The sequence below is a fragment of the Dunckerocampus dactyliophorus genome, chromosome 18, assembly GCF_027744805.1.
Source record: "Dunckerocampus dactyliophorus isolate RoL2022-P2 chromosome 18, RoL_Ddac_1.1, whole genome shotgun sequence".
NCBI classification, from domain to species: Eukaryota; Metazoa; Chordata; class Actinopteri; order Syngnathiformes; family Syngnathidae; genus Dunckerocampus; species Dunckerocampus dactyliophorus.
In genome coordinates this window covers 6,156,960-6,179,761 of record NC_072836.1, presented here as the reverse complement: position 1 = coordinate 6,179,761, position 22,802 = coordinate 6,156,960, and the positions used below count along the sequence as shown (strand labels likewise).

The 22,802-nt window shown below is 38.6% G+C and overlaps 1 protein-coding gene across 2 annotated transcripts in view; it reads left to right on the top strand.

The window, feature by feature from the left end:
- Positions 1-19,038, top strand: part of baiap3 (BAI1 associated protein 3) — a 44,510-nt gene extending 25,472 nt beyond the window's left edge. Inside the window, exons 10-34 of one of the 2 annotated variants that reach the window (XM_054759373.1) lie at positions 532-609; positions 763-868; positions 943-1,050; positions 2,496-2,588; positions 3,049-3,152; positions 3,229-3,346; positions 3,498-3,622; positions 5,208-5,298; positions 5,458-5,514; positions 5,595-5,692; positions 5,764-5,815; positions 6,107-6,258; positions 6,600-6,723; positions 6,943-7,083; positions 8,070-8,165; positions 8,438-8,653; positions 9,747-9,815; positions 9,896-9,975; positions 10,268-10,376; positions 11,417-11,488; positions 12,795-12,878; positions 12,996-13,116; positions 13,185-13,308; positions 14,275-14,480; positions 15,350-19,038. In XM_054759373.1, the coding sequence (XP_054615348.1) occupies positions 532-609; positions 763-868; positions 943-1,050; positions 2,496-2,588; positions 3,049-3,152; positions 3,229-3,346; positions 3,498-3,622; positions 5,208-5,298; positions 5,458-5,514; positions 5,595-5,692; positions 5,764-5,815; positions 6,107-6,258; positions 6,600-6,723; positions 6,943-7,083; positions 8,070-8,165; positions 8,438-8,653; positions 9,747-9,815; positions 9,896-9,975; positions 10,268-10,376; positions 11,417-11,488; positions 12,795-12,878; positions 12,996-13,116; positions 13,185-13,308; positions 14,275-14,480; positions 15,350-15,453 (2,728 nt within the window). In that variant the 3' untranslated portion in view covers positions 15,454-19,038. Of the gene's footprint in view, positions 1-531; positions 610-762; positions 869-942; positions 1,051-2,495; positions 2,589-3,048; positions 3,153-3,228; positions 3,347-3,452; positions 3,623-5,207; positions 5,299-5,457; positions 5,515-5,594; positions 5,693-5,763; positions 5,816-6,106; positions 6,259-6,599; positions 6,724-6,942; positions 7,084-8,069; positions 8,166-8,437; positions 8,654-9,746; positions 9,816-9,895; positions 9,976-10,267; positions 10,377-11,416; positions 11,489-12,794; positions 12,879-12,995; positions 13,117-13,184; positions 13,309-14,274; positions 14,481-15,349 lie in introns of both variants that reach the window. The other variant, XM_054759372.1, reaches the window with a different exon arrangement.
- The last annotated feature ends 3,764 nt before the right edge of the window (positions 19,039-22,802 follow it).

Sequence of the window (22,802 nt, the reverse complement as noted above, 5' to 3'; positions counted from 1 at the left end):
TTCACGTTACATTTCCTCAAATCTTTGATGGTGAATTTGTGTCTTCTTAGTTTTTATTGGTCCATTTTTGCATGAAATGAAAAAATGAAGCTGATGTACAATTGTGCACACCCTCCACGGTTACATTACCAAGCAGATATGCTTGGAGATGAAAAATATGCATACAAATCATCACATGCTCAAAAATACTCGCTCGCCTGGAACTTGCCAAAATAATCCCACAAAAATTAGCAATATTGTCATACTTTGTCATGCAACTCTTGTATTGGATCACTGGTGTACCGCCAAACCGCCAAACTCCTAGGGCCATGTGTCAATCCCTGCCTTTCTTAACAAGTAAACATCAATTACTCACCAACATTGCCATCAACACAGCCCCGGAGCTGACGTCTTATTATTAGGTTTACCACTAAGACCCGGCTTTTTGACTCCAATAAAAGTCCTAATATTTTCCCTGGGTCTTGATTATTGATGTTCGAGTTAGTGCAAATAGAATGAGCCTTCTTCCCCCTCCTACTTTACCTTCTCCAGGGATCACGACGACGACGTTTCGGTGGCTGAGGCCTGCAAAAAGCTCAACGAAGTCAGCGGTCTTCGAGGAATGGGAAGGTAGCGGCGACTCTCCACAGTCACTATTATTTACAAAGCTTTACGTTTACAAAGCATGGCTGCAGATGCAGATCATGTTGGGGGTGTGGCTGCTTCTCCACGTTTAATCACGCAGAAAAAAATCAATTGGCCTTCTTAATTGCCTCTCGTTAGGTATTTTAAGCAGATAGCAAAGTCAGTGCGTGCCAACGGCTCGTCCTCGTCCGGCTCCGAGGAGAACGCCGATGACTTCCTGGGATGCATCAACATTTTTCTGAATGTAAGTTCAGACAAACTTAGGCAACAAAGACGTCCCCCGACACTGTTAACCCGTGTCCTTTTCCGCCCTGACAGGAGATCCCCGTCGGCGGCTTCGACACCTGGTTCAAGCTGGAGCCTCGGTCCAGCGCGTCCAAAGTGCAAGGAGAATGCCACCTGATACTGAAGGTGTTCACCAGCCAGGTGCAAAGTCTCATGTGCTCCATTCAATTAACTGCAGAGTTTCCTATAGTCGTCGGGGGTGTGGTCTACAAAAGCAAATAGCCGCCGGTCAAAAAACAAAGTGTCATGAGTGGTCAGCACCTTTATGTACCTCTGCATGCACTTTAAAATATTGGCTGCTGATGTGAAACTTCTGCATATTACACTTGCTGTACTGCTGTTTGCAATTAACTCATCAGTGCGATTAATGCTGGCTGAACAGCTCCTGACTGCTATTACAACATTGGTTCTGTTGCTGCTTTGTTGCGCAAGATACAGTACTTCTTAATAAATGACCATGTGGTCAAAGAGAGCTATGTTTTACTCTCCACTTTCTCAAGGACCCCAAATCATTATGTAAGTTAAAAAGTTAATGTAATGAGTTTTCACATTTCGGAAAGAACAACCTCCTGCTTGCAATTCATTATTTCGGCTATAATTAGGGCATTTACTGCAAGGGTATCCAAAGTATGGCCCGGTGGTCATTTGCGGCCCGCAGCTGTTTTTTTTTTCTTTCCAAAAATATAATTTAACAAGAAAACAGAAAAAAAATAAAGAAATAAAGAAAAACAGCAAAAATTAATAGCATAATACGAGAAAAGTGTTGTAATCTAAAGAAAAATAACACAATTTTAGTAACACTAAAGTGACATTATTTTTTTTAAGTTGTAATAGTATGAAAAACAAACTAAATAACAAATAAAGTTGCCATTTTGTGGAAAATTAGGTTGCAAAAAAGTTATGACGTTACGAGAATGTAGTAAAAATATTTTGGGACTATGTCAAGGAAAAAACAATTTGAAGAAAGTTGTTATAATTCGAAAATTTAACAACAGCAGAAATGGAAAAAAAATGCCGTAATTTTGTCAGAATAAAGTTAAAATATTAAGAAAAAAAAGTAGATTTCGAACGAGAAAAAAGTCACAATTGATTTTGCGAGAATAAACTCGTAATGTAAAAATAATGTAATTTTAGCAGCATAGAGCTGAAATATTAAAGCAAATATGTTGCTTTTTTAAAGTTGTAATATTACAAGAAACAAAATGAAATAAAGTTGTCACTTTTGGAAAAATTAGGTTGAGGAAAAAGTTACAATTATATGAAAATAAAATCAAAATATGGGCATGAAGTCATAATATTACAAGGAAATATTTAAGAGGAAAGGTGAAACAGTTGGAAAACAAAATTTTTAAAAACTAAAAAAATGGGGAAAAAAAGAGCAAAGAGTGAAGTTCATACTATAAATATCACAAAGCTGAGGTGAAATATGTAGAACCTCTAGCATATCTGCATGTGTTGCTGTACAATATATCAAAGTGGCCTTTGCATTGCTTCATGTTTAGTATGTGGCTCTTTTGGACATCCCTGATTTACTGTAATAGCTACATTATGTATAAATTGTTTTTCTTTTCCTTTTCTGACCTCAGAGAGACACGGCGCTGTCTAAGAGAGAATCCAACGTGTCCATCCACAAAAAACTGCTGAGTCAGATTGTTGAGCACGAGCACGCTCATGTCAAGGTGAGTTTCCTCCATTAATATTATTAATACTTCCAGTCCGGCCACTGTATACACCCACCTCTTCACGGAGGACAGCTTTGTAGAACAAAACATAGAAAGCAGGCTTCACTGCACGTCTTAAAACAAAGCCGGCCAACTAGTCGGCTACAGACGTGTGGAGCTGTAGTATATCTTGCAACAGGCGATCTAAATGCGAATAAACTTCCTGTGCCGAGCTGTTCAAATTACTTTTGTGATACATAATCATGTGCATGTGTGTGTGACCATTTTATAGTCAAAATGTTAATCAAGTAAAGTCCATTTTGGCAAGCACTCTACTCCCTACTCCCTCTAAGCAAGAAACCTCAAAGAGAATTAGAGAATTTTAGTGACCTGGATGAGAGTACTTAGCACTTGGACTTGAACAAAAGGGCTAAGTGTAATTTGTCATAATAAATAACAGTCTTATTCCTTTTGCTAGCGTGAACCGTACAACTGGAACGGGCAGGTTAGCCCCCCGGCGTGGACGGTACTGACTCACCATGCCGTGCAGACGGACCTCACCCGTCTCCAACAGGCCATCATGTGAGTTTGTATCGTAAAAACACTACAAAACGAAAGCCTCGGCGGGCGCTATAAAGGTTGCATTTTTCCGCCGCAGTCGCTGGCAGTGCTACAGCGGCCACCATCGAACGCAGCGTGTGTGCTACTCCCTGCTGCTGCGCCTCCTGAGGGCCATCGATGCAGAGTGGGACCCTCCCTCTGTGAGAGGAGACCTGGTAGGTTCTCCAACCCCAGGAGGGGGAGGTTGAAAAAAAAAACATTACGTAGAAATGTCCACCTCATTAGCTCGTCGCTGACATTCATGGAGGTTTTCTGGTTCAGCCAAAAACGTCTCACAGCGTAACGCGGGACGCTTCCTGTGTCCAGGAGAGGCAGCTGTCGGACAGTTTCAGGCTGTACACGGAGCACTGCCTGTGCCTGATGAAGAACATGAGGCAGGTTTTTCCGTGCACCAGCGCCGCCGCTGTCACGCGCTACGAGCTCATGCTGAGGTAAGGTACCCCCACCACCGCCGCCATCACATCGCATGCCACGACAGGACGGACACGCTTGACCTTTTCACGCAGAGATACTCAGAATTAACTTTTTTTTTTTTTACAGTACAGTACCTACTCGGCTCTATAGTAACGCTTTTCCATTGGTGAAACCAGCTACTAGCCGGTACTGTTTTAGCCACGGGTGTCTACACTTTATCCAATGAGGGCTGCATCATGAAAAATCAAAAGATGCGGCTGGAAATGACAACAATAAACACACATGCTCACCATTTTATGCTCCAGAGTCTCCACTTTACTGCAGTGGTGTCCTCAGTCTCCTCTTGGATAAAATGTGCCTACAAAAACAGCCACACTTTGGGAAGTAAATGGGCCATTCCACCAAATTGATGCCATTTGCTTGTTGGAACTCTCAAAATAAACTTAAATTGAAACCACACCAGTCATAGTTAAAATATTGACTATACAAACAAATTACTTCCTTACTTTTGGCCTTCCTAAGACCTGCAGAGGATCTGAATGATAAAACTTCCAGTGGACCATGTGACTTGTTAAACATATCACATTTTTCAGAGGGGGTAATATGTCAGGGCAGGGGTCCCCAACCACCTTTCAGGAGCAATGATTTTAAAAAAGACACATTTTTGCAAATAGTTTTGTAAATAACTACATCGAATTTTATGTAAAAACATATTCATTTTGGAAATAAAAGCTATTATTTTATTGGAAAATAGTATACTGTTAGAAAACCCATTGTTTTTGCATGTTGTCCATAAATGTTCTTTTGGTAATACTATGACTTTATTCCTATAATGTTAGAACATTTTCCTGAACCTAATTTTCCAAAGATTACAACTTTATTTTGTTTTCTTTGTTTTTTATGATGTTACAACTTAATAAACCATTTTCCTTTAATATTTCAACTCTGTGCTACTAAAATGACATTTTTTCTCATAATATTATGAGTTTATTCTCACAAAATTGCACCTTTTTTTCTCTCATTAGAATACAACTTTTTAAAAAATATTTTGACTTTATCCTCAGGAAATTACAGATGCTTTTTTTTTCCATTTCTGTTGTTTTTTTTAATTTTCAACTATTTTAAGTTTTTTAGGTGTAGATTTTTTTCTCGTATGACTTTATTCCAATATTTGGATTTTATTCTGGTAACGTTATACATTTTTCAGCAACCTAATTTTCCTAAAATTACGACTTTATTATATACATTTATGCTAATTTATGCTATTAAAATTATTTTGTCCTCATAATATTACGACATTATTCTTGTGAAATTACGTGAGATTGCAATTTTTTTTCTTAATATTTATTCTTGTTTTTATTATTGCTGAGTTTTCCATTGCTGTTTTTTTTTTCTTGATGCATTATATTTTTACAATGTGCCGCGAGCCGTAAATGTCCCCCAGGCCTGACTTTGGACACCCCTGCATTAAAGAAACACACTTTCGTCCTAAGCTCCTAGATGCATTTACATTTTCAAGTATTCGGGTTGGTAAGTTAGCCGTGCTGTGGGTGACTTATATTATTGCAAAATTGTCACCTTTGTCTTGTTTTTGTGCACCAGGGGGATTGGCTACATGCAGAACATGCGGGCATTTAAGACCGTTTGTCCTCTGCGGAACGAGCTGCACTTGGACATCACCTCCGCTGTGAAGGTGAAAACAATAAGGGGCTTGAGTACACTAAGTAGACTACAAGTACAGAACACTGTAGCTCGTCAGCCTGTGAACCGCTCGGCTTTGAAGTCCTGTAATTAACCCTATGGGGCACATTAATAGCGACCTACACTGTTAATGACTGCACTGTTTCAACAGAAAGGAACCTCTGAGTGGTACGAGAGCCTCGTCGCGCAACACAAACCAGAGGACGGGGTGCGTGCACGCAACGAGGCCAACTTTTAAGTACATATGTTGCAAAGAATTAACGGGATTTGCATGTTCTAACGATGCAGTCTCTGGAGGAGCAGCTGAAGAAGCTGGTTCTGGTGGTGGACGCCGTGTGCACAGATGTGCAGAGAGCTCAGAACATCTACAACAAACTCTTCTACGGGTGAACGCCAGCTTAAGCTTGCTTTAAACCATTGTTGCAATGTATTGACCTTTTGGTTTTTGTTTCTGCAGTGCAGTCAAAGTGGATTTCTTCAGCGTTTCCTACAGGCAGCTGGAGAAACTGGTACGCTTCCAGAACCTGCAGCTTTTTTGGAGTGAAAATGACCATATTATGTAAAAAGTAGTAGTAGTAGTTGATTAATGTGATGCGTTAACTTGCTGTGCATGTGTCGTGTTTTCATTTCGTTGCACCGTGAGCAAGTATGTCGTTCTGTGTGATGACCACCGGACGTTTTAACCCAATGTGGCCCGTGAGTCAAAATGTTTGACAACCTTGCTCTAGGGGCACACAACTGTATTAAAATGTCATTCAAAAGTGCATTTTACATTTTTCTTTTTCCCCCATCTTCCATAGGTGGCAGATGATGTCAATGTGGCCATGGAGAGGCTTTGCGGCACCCTGGAGCAGGAGAGTTCCAGACTGAGCCAGACCATGGGCGAGACCGTCTTTGAGCTCTTCATGTCCTTGAAAAGCCTCAAGAGCTTCCAGGAGTTTCTTCCTCTCAAGTTGGTGACGACACAACGGCAAGAAACACAAAGTAGTGGGACACAACCTGTCATGAATGCTTCATCTTGGTGAGGCATTTTGAATGATTCTACTGTGCTTCTCACAGTTTTGGAGAACACATAAGGGGTGGAAGAAGCCCATCAAACAACTTTGGGATGAAATTCTAACCTCTCAAATGTTCTTCTGGAGGAAGTGATGCAAAAATATTCTTGAAAGTCTTCCCAGTGCCAGATTTTCTTCCATTTTCACTTGCAGTTTGCGTCCCAATACGATTCTCCACATAGCATACAATGTGTGACATGGTTTCATCTGCGTGTTCTTGTGTGGTTGTCCTCGGCAGAGATGCAAAGATGTTAGCCTTAACGGGCTTCCACAACTGGTTCAAGTCGTCCATTCACAAGTTCCTGCAGATCGTCCATGACAGGTCATGCGACAGGATCTGCAAAGCGGTGGAAAGCGACAAGGTAAGAATTGGAAAGAGACTGTGGTAACCATGGAGATGTCTCCACTGGGGACAACCTCGCTGATTGTTTCTCTGTGTCCAAACAAGAGTGTAATTCATTCGGAATGACGTCCTGTAAGACACGAGGAGGCTTCCAGCAACAATTTCTCGTGCTTGATCCTTCTTCAAACTTTCTGTGACAGTATTATTGCAATAACGCAACTGCTTCTTCGCTGGTCAGATAGAGGCGGTGCACCAGGTCAGACACAGCTCCTCGGCTCTGGAGGTGACGTCCTGCTTCAGACAGGTCAGAGACATCTGGCTCCAGCTGGCCTGGCCGGACTCTGCGGGCGCCTTCATCTTCGTCACTCGCTTGACCGACGTAAGAGCAAACTTCTAGTCGCTAACGTTACACGGGGCGTTTAACTGGGGGATTTAGAAATATTACCAGTCAATGGGAAATGATTTTGAACATGCTTTACACTGAAATACATCACGTTAACACTTGCACAATTCCAAATTAATATGAATATTATATAAAGTATATATTTATTATTATTCATGAGAAGACTTGCAAGAAAGTTTTCAAATTAAGTTTACATTTTTTTGTGAATACAACCTGAATAGATTTCATCTAACAGCAAAAAAGACATGGATTTGATAAATAATATAATATAAAAAAACAACTATATGAACATGAATATGAATACTACTACTATTACTATTGCTAATAATCATAATATATTACATTTTAATTTCAAAATAAAATAGAATTGTTATTACTATGACTGCTAACAACAATAATAATCATAGAATAGTATTCTTATTAAAAATGTTAATAATTGTGCTTATCATTATTATTATGTGTATATACACAGATTTTTTATTTTGAGGGGTATTTTATTTTACTTTATTTTTTTCTAATTAAATAATCTTCAGCTTTTTCCCAATGGCTAATTTGTCATTTTTTGTTTTATATTGCGTTTTGGATTATCAGTATTTTGCAGTATTTTGCAGTATTTTAAAATTAATAATAAGGATAATATTATTTATTATTATTCTTATTATTCTTATTATTATTATTAATGGTATAATTATTATTAATAACAATAATACATGTAAAATGTCAAAAATATCTAATATTAAGTAAAATGGGAATATGTATGTGTGTATATATATAATCTCATCCATACAAAAAAAAATCCCATTCAAAACAGAGATTGATTTTCGCCGCAAGGTAACACTCACATACCTGTATATAATGTACATAAATGAATGTGTGTATTGTGCAATTGATTCCTATGAATTCCTGTAAATGAGCGCTTAAGGTTGCATCCATGTGAGTAATCCCGAGCTTCTGTGCCGTAGAATTTTTGCAGCGAGGCCGTGTGCTACTCAGAGATGCTGACACGCAAGATTGAGAGGAACCAGCTGGGCCGAGACCACAAGAGCTTCATAGTGCAGGTAACGCCTGCAGAAAGGCAAAGCAGGCGGAGGGTGTGTGTTGACGTGGGAAGTAAATGTCAGCCAGGGCATTTGCGTGGCGTCCCAGCAGGGGAAAAGTGCGTGTGATGCTTTAACACATAGAAAAAACAAGTTGCCTCTTGTCGGCTGTCAATCATTCACACCGTCACCCCTTGCTCTCTGTAGCCCTGCTTCTTTTCCTTCGGCTTTTCTCCACCTCCGCCCTCTTTCTTTTCTCTTTTCCTCCTTCGCTCCTCCTCGCTTGCCGCTAGCTCTGCGTCGCCCTGAACAACGTGGAGCACGTGCGGGTCTTCCTGGGTCACCTGCCCCGCGACCTGGACTGGTCGGGTGTGGAGCGCGCCATGGAGGAGTCGTGTGGGGCCGAGGGCAAGGAGCAAGTCTACAAGGCCCTCAACGGGCAGCTCTTCAACATGGACCTGGACCTGCAGAGGGAGGCCAAGCGCCTCATCGCGCTGCTCACTGACAAGGTGCAACGCTCGTTTAGCTAAATATTAGGGACAGCTCTTCGTGTGATGCAGTTCGTGCAAACTACAAATGCGCTGACAAACGTATCACAAGAAGCCTAACGTTGTGGCTAACCAGTGTATTTTGTGGAGAATCATAAACAACTGGAGGTTGCATGCAAACAAGCCAACTGCAGCTGTCAATAAAAAAAATATCGAATTATAACCAATATGGCCTCTAAACATAAATATTTTATATTATTATTATATTATGTATTGTTGTTGTTTTTATTACACCACTTGCACTTGCTCCTAGCAGGCTATAGTCTTTTGTGTACAGTATTTAATAAAATAAAGGAAAATAAATACATTTTCAACAAAAAAAAGGCAAAAATGTACATTTTGGGGTTATTTTATTGCCAAATAAAATATATTTTATACATATATTTTTTATATTGAAATAATAGTCAACTTTTTGCCAATTACGGTACTCATTTGTCAGCAACATTGAATACATTTTTTTAAATAGTTAATGAAATAAAATAAATTAATAAATACATTTTACATTTAAAAAAGCAAAAATGTGATATTTTGGGGGACTAATTTGTCACCCACCTTGAATACATTTACTTAAAATAAGAAAAGCTACAGTGTTTGCAACAGAAGCGCTGAAATAAAATTCATTTTCATGTTAAAAATATATCATTAATCATTATATTTAAAAATCTATTGTTATTTTATATTGCATTTTAGATGATCATTTTTAATTGCATTTGCTTCTTACGCCATGCAAGTTAATTGTGGCTTCCCAGTTATAGTAAATAATGTAAATTTGTGGGGTATTTTCTCAATGCTAAATATTTTTTTCTGATAACATGAGGCCTAATATTATATTGTTTGTTAAAATTTGCTTTTTTTCATGTGTTTTAAAGAGTCACTTTTCTACAAGGACTGTTCATTGTTCATCTGGCTGCAAAAAAAATCATAATTTTAGTATTTTTTAATACACTTTGACTTACCACACACTCACATTTGAGTTGTTACTGTACGAAATGTGCACATTTAGTGAGGTTTCATTAATTATTGTTATATTTCTGTGCATGGCTTGTGTGCACAGATGCTGCCTGAGCTGAGACGCTACATCCAACACATCAGCTTGTCTCCTGACTCCATCAACAATGATGACGTACGTCGCAAAGCGGCTGAAAGCGTGTAGTACTTGAAATGATGCTGCATAATACATGTGCATTCATGTGCCATCGCCAGGCTGTGGCCCCCCTCATGAAGTACCTACAGGACACGGTGGTCGTCCTCACTGACACGCTGGTGAAAGACAACCTGGCTCGGTAATTACCTCCTTCCCGTTCTGCTTATTGATTGCGCAATAACTTATTAATGGTAAATAAATAAAATATATTGCTTGTTATTGCTGATATTGGCATACATGTTTCTGACGTTTTGATGAATAATTGATAATTTATTGACAAAAGTAATGTTACTGTAGTATTGTGTTGCTGTTTCACCAGTCCCTTGACGTCTGACAACAAGTACTTTGGCGCTATAAGTGCCTAACAGATAAGAATGCTCAGAGGGTGATTCATTCTGTTTTTGTTTTTTTGTGGTATCGACTTGTTGTAGAGTTCTGCAGAGCCTGTGGGAGTTGCTGCTGCGCATGATCTTGGACTCGGTGACTGAAAACAGGGGCGTTCAGGTGGAGTTTTACAACCGCTTCCAGTACACAGTGGAGGTGAGTGGTGACAGTTCTCGTCTCAGCTCATTCTCGTGTTGTGCACAAAGTTCACTCGACAACCACGTTCAAATGTTGGTCTGTTAAGTATTGCGCTTTACGGCCTCGTATCCGTGCTCTTTGCACGCTCGACACACAGACTGTGATCAGAATTCATACTGGATATGAGTCTTTAAATGGTTTAGAAGCAGAATTATGATCAATAATATACGCATCATGTGTCGTCACGGAATTTCTCATAGGCGCTCGCTTTGAAAGCAGAAGTAAACAGGCAATGAAACATGACACCACCTGCCTATTGGTGGGGAAAAAAACTTGTCGTTAACCAATCAAATGCTGTTTGGTTGCAGAGAGCGAGAGGGGGAAGGTCAGCCAACACTTATGGACAATCCTTTTTTTTTTTTTTAAATGGGACACAGTATTTGTTGTGTACATAGTTCAAGACATGTTCTTTGACAATTTCATAGGAGACAAATCAATACAACCTGAACGGAGAAAACTTCTACAGGAAAAGACTGCGCTGTATAGGATGGGCATATGTGAGGGGAGGGGTAATCTAAAGTGAGTGGTTAAAGCTATGTTAAAATGCCTAGGCGCCTCATCTATAAAACGGGGGCCGAAAAGTTGCGTACACCGTTTTCCACGCAAAATATGGTAGCTATAAAAATACAACTTGACGTGAGAATGTGCGCCCCGGTACGCCACCTTTGTAGTTGGCGTACGCACTTTTTGGAGACGTGGCAAAAATTTACTAGAAAAGTTGTACATTTACGACTTTATTCTTTTAAATACATTTTTTTCTGCAAAATTTACCACTTTATTCTCGTAAATTTACTTTTTTTGCGGCACCAATACTCCGTCGTACATACGCTATGTCAAAATGAAAAAATGTGAGGTTGTACTGACACAAAACGAAATCAACTGAGGCAAGACAAAGAATTTTTAAGGTGAAATTTAAAAGTAAACCCAAAAGTATCCTACCCTGGATTCCAAACTGTTAATGTCCTTCTTTTTTTTTTTTGTCTGTGTGTTCGTTGTAGACCTTGTTGCAGTTCCTCCATGACAAAGGAAACGGTTTATCCCTGGAAGACATGAAGAGTGGAGACTACAAGGTTATCCATCACACATCTTTTTAGTTTGCGGCGAAATGTGTTGACAGCTAATGTATGCATAATGTATCAAATCAAGGCCACTTTATAAATAACAGTCAGTGAGCATGTCATTTCTTTATGTGGAGTCTGAATGCATGTAGGAATGGTATCTATGAACGTGAGAAATACATCTCTCATGCAAATTCAATCTAAAAGGAAAAATGATTATAGATTAATTTAGCTGCATTTAATTACTGTACAATTAAAACAAACACAGCCACTACCACTAAACTCTTAATTTTGTTTTTATTATTAGTCGTCCCTTGCAATATCACAGTTCGATTATTGCTCCCTCGCTCTATAAATTTTAAAAAATTAATTAATTAATCTGCGATTAGTCGGCGACCAGTCCAGGGTGTACCCCGCCTGTCGCACGAAGTCAGCTGGGATAGGCTCCAGCATACCCCTTCGACCCTAATGAGGAGAAGTGGTATAGAAAATGGATGGATGGATAATTAATTAATAAATGATGGCTGTTTCATGGTTTACTGTGGCGTACTATTAGTCAAAAAATATTGAACGACAAGGATGTGTAGTATTCTGGCCACTAGGTGTCAGTAGTGTTCCATTCTTGAGACATGACATTAGATTACAGTCACATCATTCACACACAGTCATTTTGCTACAATAAAGTTGTCAAATGTACGAGAAAAAAACTGTAAATTTACAAGAATAAAGTCGGAAATTTCCGTGAAAAAAGGTAATATTACGAGAATACATGTGGAGGGGGCGGGGTAAGGAAGGAGGAAGTGAGAAGCCATGCTAATCTGTGCGCAACTGCTCTGTTTGGCTGCCACGTTATAAATAAAAGCTTGCCTGAAGCAAGCGGAAAGTTTCCTTCTTTCCTGAAGAGCTATGATGTATTTTCTCTCTGACACGTATGACACGCTTTTATTCTCGGAAATTTACGACTTTAGTCTCTTAAATTTAGGACTTTATTCTCATAAATATATGACTTTTTTGTATTGAATATTTTCGACTTTGTTCTCATAATGTTACAACTTTTTTCTCGTAATTTTTTACACCTTTTTTCTCATAAATTAAATACTTTATTGTTATAATATATTTTTCTTGTAAAAAGTCGTACATTTATTTGTCATTTATTTATTCTCGAAATCTCACATTATTTTTGTTTTTCAATGTGGCCCTAATACTCCACCATACTTCTTCCCTTTTCATCATATCTTGCAAAAAACCCCAAAAACAAACGTGCTGTAAGTAAGAAATACAACATTTATGTCTTTCTTTTGTTCTCACGCTGCATCAGGCCCTGGAGGAGGAGCTGAAGCTGAACAAATGTTCCTCCTTCGAGCTGATCGAACAATACTACCTGGAGAAGATTTCCCTGCAGGTGCGTTCCGCCTCATCGAACGCCACGATGAGCATCGATCCCACCGCACAACAATTGTCTATTCTCTTCTTCTTTGCCTCTGAACCAAATGACATCACTGCTAGTTTGTCTTTGCAGAAAACCCTCAAACACACGCGCTTTGGTCGCATAAGCGTCAAGTGCTACTACGACGCTCCCGAGCAGAGGCTGACGGTGGAGATCCTGCACGCCGCCGACATCATGGCGCTGGATGCTAACGGTAAACACAGACTGCAAATTTGACATTTGTTTTCATCCTGTTTAATATTTAACAATAATCCCTGTTAGGCCTGAGCGACCCATTTGTGATCGTGGAGCTGTGTCCCCACCACCTCTTCCCGCTGGCCAAGAGTCAACGCACGCAAGTGAAGCTGAAGACGCTCCACCCCGTCTTTGACGAGCTCTTCTACTTGTGAGTTCTTCTTATTGAAAGGTCATGGCTTGTACGTACTGTGTGTGCTTTAACAGGTTAGTGCTTCAAGACTCCATTTTCTTCATGCTTCCTCCCTGCAAAGGTCAACACTCCCTGGTTTTATTTAGAAACATGTACTGTTCATGTGGGGGGGAAATCAACAGCATTCAAGAAAGAGAAAAGAAACTATGTTCATATTTAAAATATAGATTTTTTTAAATTATAAATAATTTAAAGGAAGACTTCTACAAAATGCTGTCTATATTATTTATTAAATATCTTATTTATAAAATAATACAAAAATTGATTAATTGAAAATATTTTAGTTTTGTTTTTATTTTAAATATTTTATTTATCAAATAATATTAAAATGTATTAATTGATAATACAAGAAATTGTCTTTTTATTATTTTAGGAAAATATATAGTTTTACAAAAAGTGTTTATCCTATAAAATATTTTAATTAGAATTAAAATAAGAGTTCTAATAAAGTCTGTAAAAAAATAATTTTATTAAAAAATATATATATTTGTTTAAAAATAATTCTAATAGAAACATTTTTCAAGAGTTGTGAAACTGAAAATTATTATTTTTTTAATTATTTTAGGAAATGCTATTTTATAAAAATATATTTCCAATATTAAAAATAATTTTTTAAAGTGATAAATAATGCAAGAGTTCTTTACAAAAATGTGAATATTGCTTTTATACAGTATGCATAATGTGGTTATAGTCTGCAGTGGTTTAGAGCTGCACTGCATCAAACATCACACTGAGAGCTGTTTTGTATTTGTTTGGTTGCTTCAAATGTTTTGGTTGTCTTATTTAGCTGCCGGAGAGTTGTTTCTATTTCTATTTTGTCACTTTTTAGTTTGACACGTATTGACACCATACATGTGACACATATTGTATTGCAATAATAGATCTAGTATAGATAGACTGTTGTGATGTGAAACCTTTCTGCAGCCACGTGAGTCCCGAGCAGTACCGACACAGATTCGCCTGTTTGACCTTCACTGTGATGGACTACGATTGGCTCTCCACCAACGACTTCGCCGGTGAGGCCGTGGCCCCCCTCAGCGACTTCTGCTGGCCGGGGAGGCCCAACGCCACGGCGGCCGGAAAGAGCGTGCAGCCCTTCATCCTCCACTTGTCTCGCAGCAAACCCAGCGGTATGTCTAATACTTTTAATAATAATATTAATAATAAAAATAATAATAATAATAATAATACCATAAATTTCAGTTTATAACTACTAAATTTAGAGGAAAAAACTGATTTGTGCATACAGTATATAAGCGGCACCGGTGTATAAGCCGCACATGTCCACGTCATAAAATGGCATGTTGTGTCATATTGTGGCACGCACGAGACTGTGACGACCAGTCACCTCTTTATGACAGGAGCCAATCATGAGCTATGAATAAACTCACGACAAGCTTGTCAACCCACTGGAAATTGCAGGTGGCCATTACTAAGTATAACAGTGTGACTCACGGTGTCATCTTATAAACAACATTACTGTAAACTCATCACACAGCAACTTAACACTCAAAAGGTATACCTCAGAAATATACAAAGGTACTCATGGTGAAAGGTGACACTGTGACTGTTATATTGTAATGCTGTTACATATAATGACCTCATGCGACTTTCAATGGGTTGACAAGCTCGTTGTGAGAGCACCGATAGCTCGTGATTGGCTCCTGCCAAAGAAAGCGCGACCGTTTCCTCACTGACTCATGAGTGGCACAGTATTTACAACAATTAGCAGTAATTCTGAAGTAAAAGAGATGTCACGAGATTAGAATTTAGCCATAAATCAGCCGCACCGCTGTACAAGCCGCAGGGTTCAATGTTTACGAAAAAAGTAGCAGTCAGCGGAATTTACAGTTATAATAATACAATGGAGGAAGTCCAACAAATGCATGGGAAATAATGCATGAAACTGCAGAGTCGTAGAGTTCTGTGGACTTCCTGTCAAGCAGAGGCAGTGATTTTTGGACTCTCAGTATGAAGATGTTTGCTTCCTCCCTTCCAGAGAAACCCATCATGGGGCTGCTGGACGCTCGTGTCGGCGACAGGGAGGCTCAGGAGTTTGTCCGCAGGCTGAAGGAGATTGAGAAGTCCATGGAGGAGGAGTGAGCGCCCCGCCGGCCGCCATGTATCGATATTCTCTGACTGCGTGTTGCCACCTGTGCTCTTGTACCGGTACCATGTTTACAATTTTTATTTTCGTTATTTTTTCTTTTAGATGATCTTCATTGTTTGTTAATACCAAAATGGCAAGTTAAGAGGAAGCCAAGAGCGTCCCGTCACTGTGCAGCCCTCCAGTCTATTTTAGTAATAGTCTACTCTTCTATACTGTATGTGACTAGTCTATTTTTTGTAACGTTATCTTTGGCGTATATTTGATATGATAAGAGTTCCCGACTATTTTGTGGAAGTAGCAATCAGTCAGAGTCTCCAATCTTTACCTCAGTGTGTTTGTGTGAGGCCAAGGTGGCTTCAACGGTCACGTTTACATCACTTTGAAAAGAACAGGATCAGCGTTTGGTTCGTGGGAGGGGCACACCGCTCGCCCCAGCTCAGGTCGCTAAACTATCATTAGAAAGATGTGGAAAGACCAAATCTTACATCGCCATCGTGCATTTGTAGCTATTATATTAGTGTTTCATTTATTGATTAATTAGCGTTTCATTTGCATTGTAAAAATGTCATAAATTACTTAATGAACAGTCAATTAGCGAACATTATTCATTAATTAATTAAACATTTATTATAAAAAACACTTAATATAGTCATTTTTATTTATTTAAAGCAGGGGTGTCCGAACTTTATCCACCGAGGGCCGCATACAGAAAAATCGAAGCGGGGGAGGGGCGCACTTTGATATTTTTATATATTTTTAAATTTACTAAAAAGGTTTAAAAAAAAATTTACATACATTTAACATCAAAGCTTTGTGTTATTAATTATTAGTATCAACACGTCAGCTTTTATTCTTTACATTGTGCCATTTTGCAGTATTTTTCCCACTTTTGTAGGGTTTTTTTTTAGTATTAAATTTAATTTTTTACAACTTGTTGCGGGCTAATAATAGTGAACGTGTCACCGGCCGCGAATGGCCCCCGGGCTGCCCTTTGGACACCCCTGATTTAAAATAAGTATAATTATTAAAAATGCAACATTTAAGTAAAAAGTGTCAACAGCTAATGATTGCTTATAGAGTACTGAATTTAAAAAAAAATTATTAAAAATGACACAGCTGTTTATCATGACAATTTAGTAGGCTCCATTTTGAAAAATGGATGTATTTATGAGAATTATTATTCTAAAATTATACAAATAATATGAATACATTTTACATTGTATTAGATAATTAACTAAATCTTGATTTATTTATTATTACATTGAAATGACGATCAAATGAATTGTTTTTGTAGCATTAATATTTTTTCAGTGTAGCACGATCGCCATCTTTGTGGAATGACTTGACCTTATATATTATATTTTATTTGATTTTATTATTTTTAAAGCCCAGTTTTAACATGATTCTTAAACTTTGGTGCAATTTCCTCCTACATTGCTGTAAAGTATCGCAGCTCCAGCATTTAAAACCCACCCGCGTGTACCATAAACCAACTTCTATAAAATAACTCTCATCATTTACGTTTATTTTTAACACTTTTACTTGAACTTTAAAGATTGGCGATATACTGTATACTGTCACACGTTGCTTGTTTATATTTTGTGATTATGCAAACTGGACATTTGTCACATGTAAAAGTATGACAAAGATATTTATTCATGGTGTATTTTTAGTGTGCAGTGTGTGTTGAAATGATGAATCGTCGCTTACGTGAAAAACGGTAACAAATACACCCTGAATGACACACAAGTCATAGTTGTTTAGCAAGCGCAGCTAATGAGCTCATGTAGCATTCAGAATGAAACTACAAGCAATGAGAGTTTAAATATGTCAGCCCGCGGCTTAATTTGATAAGAAAACGGAACAGTATCAGAACCGATGTTGTAATAGTGCGTATGTGCAAACTGCTCAATCAGCATGAATAACACTGTCATGGTATTTATAATGCAGCTACTGCCATTTTGTGGAGTTAATTCAAAAAACGACATCATGAGGTTGCCTACAGCCACAGCTGTTAGCGCCAATGTTTTTTCACACTTATTAGAGACCCTGGCGGCTATTAGCGTTTGCAGACCATGCACCCGGTGACTATAAATAGAGACTGTGGTTAATTGAATAGAGGCATTATGGAGCATTTACGGTAGCGTTTATTTAGTAGGATTTCACACACAAAAAAAAGTAGCCAGTCAGTGATTAGTCCAACACTGTGAAATATTTACCGGATTTGTGAAAATGTTTTGTTTGATTTGAAAGATTGTTGATTTTACTATTGTCTGACGAACCCTACGAATGTTGACCTGATGTCGTTATTATGGCAGAAGGTAGCCTTTTCGGCTGGGCGTTCAAAAAATAATAAAATAATGCTAAATAATAATAAAATAAGAAACAAAAAATAATAACATGATATTTAACAGCATTTAATACAAAGCATTTCATTTTATTTGTAGGATTTCCCACTAAAATCATTGTGACATTTTGTGCATGAAACCGAATCTAAAGCATTATTTTTTACACATTAATCTTGACGATGCAGATTGACACATGGAAAAAAAAAAACATGTAGGGACGCTCCGATCAGGATTTTATGCTGATCATCCAGGACTGGATTAATTATACATTTTTCAATCCATTTTATGATGAGTACGATTGGCTGTATAAAGGGGAAAAGTCAGGACAATTCCAAGGGGGGCCAGGGGGCCCAAAAAAATAGGTAATTAGTAATTCCATCCATCCATTTTCTATACCGCTTCTCCTCATTAGGGTCGCGGGTATACGTCACACATACGTGCGGGTGTTAGCCACATGGCTGCGTTAGCTGCCGTATGACTGATGACCAATCACACCATTTTGTTTTGAAGGAAAGTGGGAGGACGCTGCCCAAGACGTTAGTTTGGGCAAGACACTACACTGTAAGAAAGGGTCGTATATTACTTTGGAAATAGTCCATTATTGAAAGAAAGTGAAAGTGTTCTTCAGGTTGTTGGGGTTTTTTTTTATTTCCTACTAAAATAATTTTGTGCAAACTCCACCGGGCATGTAGACATTGTAAAACATGCATAGAAACGCAATGTACTGTATATGGAATGTGAACATTTACAATGTCCAGTAGATTGAAAATAAAACACTTGGCATTAAAAGCATTTGCAAGACAAGGGGATGTGCAATGATGATGAACAGGCGAAAAAAAAGTGTAGCAGGTGAAGGTTAAAAATGGAACTAACGACAGCATTAGATGGTGATGTAACATTTGCAGTCGTGTTGTGTAGTTTGTCTGTGGGGGGAACCTTTTTAGTCCATTTGGGTTGAACACAGCACCAGTTATTTGTTGGAATGGAAACAAGTTGCACACGATGCCCGGCTCGGTTTTATCGGTAATGGTGAAATGTACCTGGAAGAGTAAAAAAAACAACAAAAAAAAGTGTTGTGTTTATTGTTGCAGTGAATTTTCTGTGCTTGGAAGTGTACACGCCTGTGTTGCTGTTTAATTATTACATCATGACTGGGATCTGTCTGGCCTTGGAATAAAGTGTTTACATTTCAATGAGAATAAAAACATTATACGTTGCAGCATGCACTGTCTTGATGGAATAAAAAAAATCATACGAGCGGCTGTGTGGACATCAGACACTTCCTGTCATGCCACAGGAGACGGCACAAGGCGTACAATCACCCACCCGTCCCGTAAAAAGCCTCAGGACATGTCGGGGTGTCTTTTTGTGCTTCCACCGTGTCCTGGGTGCTAGCAAATGATAGGACAAGAAGCCGTTGCTGGCGCAGGTGTGCACTGTGAGGACCTTGTCATCGCTTAAAGAGACAGGACGCCTTCAGGCCGGTGGCAGCAACAAAGAAGCTGTTTTTCCCCACTCTTTGTGTCCCCATTGAGTGAACTCAATGCCCTGAGGTGCTACAATATGGAATTACACCTTTCAGCTCAAATTTTATTATATTTTCCTACTTTTTACAGCAGTTGCCTTCTTTTTACACTTTTAATTAATTTTAACAATTAAGAATGTTTAAAAAATGAACTTGCAGAGGCAGGTCTGCAACAAAAATCACATTACGCTTTCATATCGGGCACTTTACCTAATAATATAGACAGTGGTTAACTTCTTTTTACACTTAACATATGTCACGCCAACCTTTTGTTTCTGCAGTAAAAAAAAAACTAAATAGGGAAGCACGTGTGCAACAAAAATCACATTACACCATTTTATGAAGTGTGGTTATCTTCTTTTTGCACTTGCATACATACTACAAATGAGATGGATGAGGCGTATGTGCAACAAAACTTGTACCCCTTCGTTATAGGTCATTTTACATCATGGTTAACTTATGTTTACACTTGTAACATTACACAAAAGCTGAACATACATTTTATAGTGATCTTAGCTTCTTTTTACACTCGTATAACCATTAGGCATGTTGAAAAGTGAGATAAGGTACGGCCGTTTGTCATTTTTTGTCATACTATTAACAGTGGTTAACGTCTCATTACACTTACCTATCAATTAACAGTGCCAAAATGTGACCTAAAATATTACTTGTTACAGTATTTAGATGGTTTACAAGTGGTTTGTTGATTTGTGTTGATTTGCATGATTTTATTAAAAATGGTCTCACAGTCTGTACAAATCAGAGGTGGAACAAGGTGTACAACTTTGGAGGTTCGACTGTGTATTGCATAAATACGCTGAAAAATGCATAAAAACACAAAGTATCACCATTCGTTTGGAATGTTCCCCTTTCCACCAGCAGATGTCCTCGTTAGCTCGCTATCTGTAACAATGCCAATACTCGCCTCCAAAAATCTGAATAACAGATTATTATTGGCCATTTCTTACATGATGTACTGTATGTATGTTATATGTTTTATTACATATAATTACAAAGTCGGTGCAACGTGTGTTAAAAAGAGAAAAAAATTGGGGAAATGCTTATTTCTATTTTGCGCAGTTCAGCTTTTGAATGCAGTGAAGACACATTGTGACTGTGATAGAATTAGGAAAGCTACATGAAAACTACTGAATATTATCAGTAAATCGTACAGTTGGGTACTATCTCATTTATGATATATTGTGTAAAACTCAGACAGGAACAACATGAACAAAATGAAAAGCACAAAACGAATGCAGCCAGTACAAGTTTTTCAGAGAGAAGATTGTCACGTCTTTGTTTGACGTGTGTGGTCAAAGGCAATGTGCTAGCAAGAATTAACTTGAGGTTGTGCACCGAACAAATATGCACGTTAGCACTCAATAACATCACCAAACCTTACGTTTATGCATTCCCACATTCTATCAGCATTTGGGACCAAATATGAGGTGAAAGAAAAAGGGGGAAACCACAGTAAAGAAGTCTATCTGCGCAGCTTGGGAGCATGTTAGCACAATTACACGAGTAAGGTGAGTTCAAGGAGCGCCGAAAAACGTGGGACAGGTAGCCCCTGCAGCAAACAACATAAACATGTAAAAACTGGGGGATTTCTAACTGTATATATTTCTTTAAAATAAAATAATAACCTGTATTTCCAAAATTGATATGCATTTGCATAACATTTGATGTAATTATTTGACAAAAATTACCAAACCCGTGCTGTAGACGACAGCTTCTTTATTGGCTGTAATTAGGTGTACCTAATGTTGTCACTTTTGAGTGTGTTTGCCTCAAGATGTGTCAATGTCAGCATTTAAACACGTTTAAAGGCACATACGTACTGTACTTTGAACCATAGCTTGGGTCGTGCCTCCTCATAAAGTGACAAGGGGTTTTCATTTACTCAACTGCAGAGTGTCAGGCATCAATGAGCATTTTTTTTTTACCTTACATCATATTTATACGGGTTTTTCTCACAAAAATAAATAGTGATACTTACTTGGGGAATGGCATCTATTCGAATGGAGGCCACTGTTTGAAAAATTATGGTTGATACAAGACAAAAGATATGTTTTGTCAGTTAAAAGTGAGTATCATTATTCTTGCAAAGGCAGCACTTGTACTGGATCTGATAAGACGGTGCAGGTGTGCCTAATGTTTTGACCCCTCCATCAGCATAGATGAGGCCAAGGGTACTGAGGACAGCACCGGCCCTTTGTGTCTTCGGAGGCGTCTGTGTCCAAAAGTGAGCGCAGATAAGATTGGACAGCTTGCATCCGAGGAATGCAAACGGGACGGCGCTTGGCCCAAATCCAGCAACTCTCTGCACGGGCTTGCAGCAGGTCCTGTCACTAAAACATTTCTGCCGTACAGTGAAGGCAGGGGGGCGAGGTTGTATCTGTACTGTATAGCCAACAAGGGCTTTGAAGGCGTATTTGCCTTGTGGCTTTACAGTACAGTAGAGCGAGTTCATGCCCTGTCTGTCCTTTCAATGAAAACATAACTTGATTGCAGTGCGCCACAATACAACCACTATCGTGTTCTTATACTAACAATCAGTCCACGCATGTTAAAACAATCTTTACTGACTGCTCATTCTGTCCTCTGACACATTCACTTTACACTTCTAGGATTAAAAGTCCCATGTGATACTACTAAACACAGGGTCACAGTTCTACATACTGTACATACAGTACAGTCACCGACATCTTATTGGTGGTGCTGAAGGTTCCAGAATGTCTTTTAACTTGATAGGACCGAGCTCTATTAACTTCTCCTGAGCAATCATGACAGACTGCAGCAGATAGTGCCTCTTTGGCAGCACTCATCAGATCTACCATCACTCAGAACAATGGGAAAGTCCACGGAACTCGGTGAAGCTCTAAGAAGAATTGTGTCATTGACTGCAGCCAGTGTCTCTTTGGTAGTATGCCAATAGTCAGACCTTCACTGAGTTCCTTGGACGTTCCCATTGTTCTAAGAAGGTTAATTGTATCATGGTTGACTGCAGCAGGTTTCGTCTCTTTGGCAGCATAAAATGATTTGTTTGACAGCAGCCATCGGATCGACCGACACTCAGATCAATGGGAAAGTCCAAGCAACTCAGTGAAGATCTAAGGAGGAGAACTGTGTCATGATTAACTGCGGCTGATAGTTATTCACAGAGTTGCTTAGGCTTTCCCATTGTTCTAACACGGTTAATTGTGTCATGCTGATAGTGTCTCTTCAATGATTTGTTCGACAGCCCCACTTGTTGCAACAGTAGTCAGATCTTCACTAAGTTCTTGGACTTTCCCATTGGTCTAAGAAGAAGAAATGTATCATGATATCAAAGGATCTGTTTCACAGCCGCTGACACAGTTCTTGAGTGTACAAAAGGTCTAAAAATTACAACAATAATATTAATAATAAAATACAATGAGGTAACCTAAAAAAAACAAACAAAAGGAAAGTCAAAAACACCATTGCA